The 5,000-nt window shown below is 49.0% G+C and overlaps 1 protein-coding gene across 1 annotated transcript in view; it reads left to right on the top strand.

The window, feature by feature from the left end:
* greb1 (growth regulating estrogen receptor binding 1) overlaps positions 1 to 5,000 on the top strand; it is a gene marked incomplete at both ends in the record, with an annotated part of 57,778 nt that overhangs the window by 3,271 nt on the left and 49,507 nt on the right. The window contains 3 exons of the mRNA XM_080527576.1: positions 1,279 to 1,461; positions 1,897 to 2,133; positions 4,773 to 4,916. Of these exons, the coding sequence (XP_080383702.1) occupies positions 1,279 to 1,461; positions 1,897 to 2,133; positions 4,773 to 4,916 (564 nt within the window). The remainder of the gene's footprint in view (positions 1 to 1,278; positions 1,462 to 1,896; positions 2,134 to 4,772; positions 4,917 to 5,000) is intronic.

The following is a 5,000-nucleotide window of genomic DNA, read 5'->3' as shown; positions in this document are numbered from 1 at the left end:
ATATCCATGTCGGAGTTTACTTGTTTCCTCTCGTTTCTTGGGCTGCGTTCGTAATCTTGCTCTGAGAGCGCCGGAACGCACACTAGGTGCAACGTCATAAAGGGACCAAGTAATTTGATTGGACGAGAGGCATTCCATGAGTGGTGATCAGATTTTCTGAGCGTATTTACGAACGCAGCCTCGGTTATCTCCGTTTTGAAATGATCGCTGGTAGCTTTGCGCCACTCTTTTCCATTGACATCATGGTGTCAAGTAATGTATAAATAAATGTGCTGAATTGATATGCCCTTTTGTGTTTTCATGTATATATATGCAGGGATGTTCAAAGTATTTTACTTTCAACCAGGTATCTGATTCTGATCACCTGTAGTCACTTACTTAATCATATGTAGGAACTAGTTAACCCAATTCTTGTTGCACGCCCGGGGGCGTACGGGGGATATCCCTTATTTTCTGGAAAATATCCCTTATTTTCAAATCCCAATGTTGACAGGTATGGTACAGACACGTACATACACACACCAGTACACCAGTACAATACCAGACGTTTGAACACATTACACCAATCCTGAGATCTCTACACTGGCTACCAGTCTCTCAGAGATCTCTACACTGGCTACCAGTCTCTCTACCAGTCTCTCAGAGAGTTGAATTAGTAAGTTGAATAAACTACTCCTAATTACATAGAAATCACAAAATGGTCTTGGACCAAAATACATATCAGATCTCCTTCCACTCTATATTCTTGCAAGGTCCCTAAGGTCAGCTGAGACTAATCAGCTGATCATTCTAAGAGTGAAAACAAAACACGGTGCAGCAGCTTTCAGTCACGCTGCTGCATGCTCCTGGAACAAACTCCCTGAAGAAATCAAACAGGCCCAAAACCTACAAATATTTAAATCTAAGTTAAAAACCGCACAAACACACACCACACACACACACACACTCACACACGCACACACACACACACACACACACACACACACACACACACACACACACACACACACACACACACACACCAATACATACCATTTCAGCACAGCAATTTTTTTGTCTCTAATCTGACAGGCTAGCACACACACACACACACACACACACACACACACACACACACACACACACACACACACACACACACACACACACACACACAGACTGTCTCTGTCTGTGTCCCCAGGGTTCTCATGTAACTGTCTGGGCTGTGGGGAGAAGGGCTTCACTCACACACACACACACACACACAGACTGACTCTGTCTCTGTCTGTCTCTCTCCAGGGTTCTCAGGTAACTGTCTGGGCTGTGGGGAGAAGGGGTTCCGCTACTTCACAGAGTTCTCCCACCACATCAACCTGAAGCTGAGCACGCAGCCCAAGAAGCAGAAGAGCCTCAAGTACTTCCTGCTCCGCAACAGCCAGGGCCTGCTGGTCAGGGGCCCGCCCATCTGCTGGAAGGGCCCTGGTGAGTCTGGGGGGTGTGGGTGTGGGTGTGTGTGTGGGTGTGGGTGTGGGTGAGTGTGTGTCTGTGTAGGTGTGGGTGTGTGGGGCGGTGGGGGGTGTGTGTGTGTTTGTGTGTGTGTGTGTGTGTGTGTGTGTGTGTGTGTGTGACGTGGGGTAGTGGTGGTCTAATGGACAGTGAGTTAGACTGGTGATCAGAAGGTTGTGAGTCCAAATCACAACAGGTTGTGAGTTCAAATCCCGCCTGAAACACCACCACCACCACTAGTGTGTCCTTGAGCAAGGCACTTAGCCCTCACTTACTCCAGGAGGGAGACTGTCCCAGTAATTCGTAATTGTAAATCGCTTTGGATTAAAAGCGTCTGCTAAATGCCATATTCTAAATTCTAAATTCTAAATTCTAAATTCTAAATTCTAAATTCTAAATTCTAAATTCTAGATGTCAGGACCAGAGCAGCTCTCCCCAACACCTCCGAGGCTCACGTCACCACGTCAGAGGAGCACCTGCCCCCCCCCCACCCTGATGACAGACACCTGGGCCCCCCCCACCCTGATGAGAGGCACCTGCCCCCCCCCCACCCTGATGAGAGGCACCTGCCCCCCCACCCAGATGAGAGACACGTGGCCACACATCCCGCGCTCACCACCCACCCTGTACACACTCCCGGATACACAGGTACACACATACCTGGATACACAGGTACACACACACACACACGGATACACAGGTACAGTACACACACACACATCTGGATACACAGGTACACACACACACACACACATCATGAACCCTAACCCTTCTGCTCTACTCCCAGTCTCTGGCCTATCATCTTTCTCCCCCCTCTCCCCTGAGGAGGTTCTCACACTTATCACATCCAACCGAGCAACCACATGCCCTCTCGATCCCATCCCCTCCCCTCTTCTCCAATCCATTTCCTCCAACATCCTTCTTTACCATACCACCGTAATCAACTCCTCCTTATCCACAACATCTGCCTTCAAAATAGCCAGAGTCAAGCCTCTTCTCAAGAAACCTACCCTTGACCCATCATCTCTCCACAACTACAGACCGGTATCCCTTCTCTCAGTGGCGGGCGGTGCATTTCACACCTAGGCCTTCAGTGATGTCCGACACATTCCTACCTGAATTATTCTACCTCTTAATACCATCGTTATGACGCCATGGCTCTAGAAACTAGACAGAAACACAGTATAACCGGGCGTTGCATCACCTTAACATAGTCAGACAAGTACAACAGAGTTATATTAATATTTCCGAAGCATTTTTAATCAATAAATCCGCATTTACAATGAAGAGTGTTAAACTAACATCTTTAAGATCGCTACATTACCCACGTCTGTCGTCTCGTCCACCATAATAGCGACAAAGGGTGCCTTTTTAATCTCCATTTTGATCTCTTCTCACATCACTTCAGCAATAGCAAAAATCAGGTCGTTTTGTATTTTGCCTGACGTCCCAGTAAACACCTTGTTTGTGGACAGGTGGTAATGTAAATCTGGGTTGTTTTCAGCCAGAAAAGAAAGAAGCTCAACGTAGTTTTCTCTGTTTGTGGACTCGGCGCTTTTATCGTGTCCCCTAAATGAAAGTTATTGTTTACCCAAAAACAGGACACAATCGATCAGTATTATCGATCAGTCAACGAAAGCTTTCGTTGTGATGCTCCGTTTCCCTGCGCACTTTCAAAAGTTTCACATCTACCGGCATATACGCATCTCAATAGTGAATATCAATAGTGCGTATCAATAGTGCGTATCAATAGTGCGTATCCAATCAAAAGACGTGCTGGGTGCTGACATCATTGAGCCTTACAGCAGGCGCCGTTGTTGCTTTTGCTCGCATCTACGTAGGTTTACTAGGTACGCCACAGGTTTTCTCGTTCCAACGTTAAGTTACAGGTCGTATCCGCGGCACCGTTTAACGTGCAGGCTGGGCAGATTTTGGAGCCCCCTAGCAACACATTTTGATTGGATAAAAGCTCTAACATAAAGGCCAGCCCTCCAAATCTCAATCGGAGACTGGAAGCAGCGCAACCAAGAGGAAAGCTATGAAATGAAGAGAATAGACTATGGGGAATCATTAATACATATTTGTGGAAAAAATATATTAAAATAAAATGTATATTCTGATGATGTTTAGGCCAGCAGAGAAGGCCTTGCTGGCCCTGACGGCACACCACTGCCTTCTCTCCTTCCCCTCCAAAACCCTTGAACGCGCGGCATCTAAACAACTGACTGACTATCTCCAGAAGACGGAACATCTCTAGACCCCCACCAACCCGGATTCAAGGCTGGGCACTCCACTGAGACTGCTCTCCTTGCTGTCACGGAGGCCCTCCACTCTGCTCAAGCTTCCTCCCTCTCCTCTGTTCTCATTATCCTGGACCTATCTGCTGCCTTCAACACAGTCAACCACCAGCTCCTTCTCTCCATCCTCTCAGAACTGGGCATCTCTGGCACTGCACTCTCCTGATTTGCTTCCTACCTGGTGGGTCGCTCCTACCAGGTAACTTCAGAGAATCATTGTCTTCTCCACAAACCCTCACCACTGGAGTACCCCAGGGATCTGTCCTGGGGCCCCTACTGTTCTCCCTCTATACCAAGTCTCTTGGCTCAGTAATCTCCTCTCATGGGTTCTCCTACCACAGCTACGCAGATGACATGCAGCTCTTCCTGTCCTTCCCCCCCTCTGACCTACATGTGGCAACACGTGTCTCTGCATGTTTTCTACATTTTCTCATGTCACCCCCCTCCTTCGCACCCTTCAGTGGCTCCCGATAGCAGCTCGCATCAGATTCAAGACCCTGGTGCTTGCCTACCAGGCAGCAAAAGGGACAGCCCCTGCATACTTGCAGGCAATGGTCACCCCCCAAACTTCAGCTCAGCCCGTGCACTCCACTCCTCCACCTCTGCTGGCCGACTGGCCCCACCACCTCTACACCAACACAGCAATCACGCTGCCCGGTCACGTCTCTTCACTACACTGGCTCCCCGCTGGTGGAATGAGCTTCCCACGGCAGTCAGAACTGCAGAGTCACTACCCATCTTCCACCGGAGACTGAAGACCCTTCACTACACCTTAACTGCTCCTCCTGAGACATTACCACCCCCCAGCACTGTGTCTCCTGAGACACCTGCTTTTCCCCTATACTATGGATGGATTGATGATTCACTTCCTTAGTCAAATGTATTGATTGTAAGTCACTTTGGAATAAGGCATCTGCTAAATGCCAAAAATGTAAATGTAAATGTAATGGAAGAATCCCATCCTAACCCCCTCTCCCCCCCCTCCTGCAGCTGGCTCCCATGGCGACCCCATCGGCCCCCCCCACATGGCCGACGTTCCCCCCCCCCTGACCAACGGCAGCTACCCCCCCCCGCTGTCCCAGCAGCCTCTGCTCCCCCCAGGACCCCCTGTGCCTGGCAGACCCTCCGTGATAGGTAACCACTGTGTGTGTGTGTGTGTGCGTGTGCCTGTGTGTGACTGTTTCACTGATTAGCGATAAAAGACTATTAATGACAGTG

This window comes from Nansenia antarctica (assembly GCF_963989245.1).
Source record: "Nansenia antarctica genome assembly, chromosome: 3".
Classification (NCBI taxonomy): Eukaryota; Metazoa; Chordata; class Actinopteri; order Argentiniformes; family Microstomatidae; genus Nansenia; species Nansenia antarctica.
This window is presented reverse-complemented; position numbering and strand designations above follow the sequence as displayed.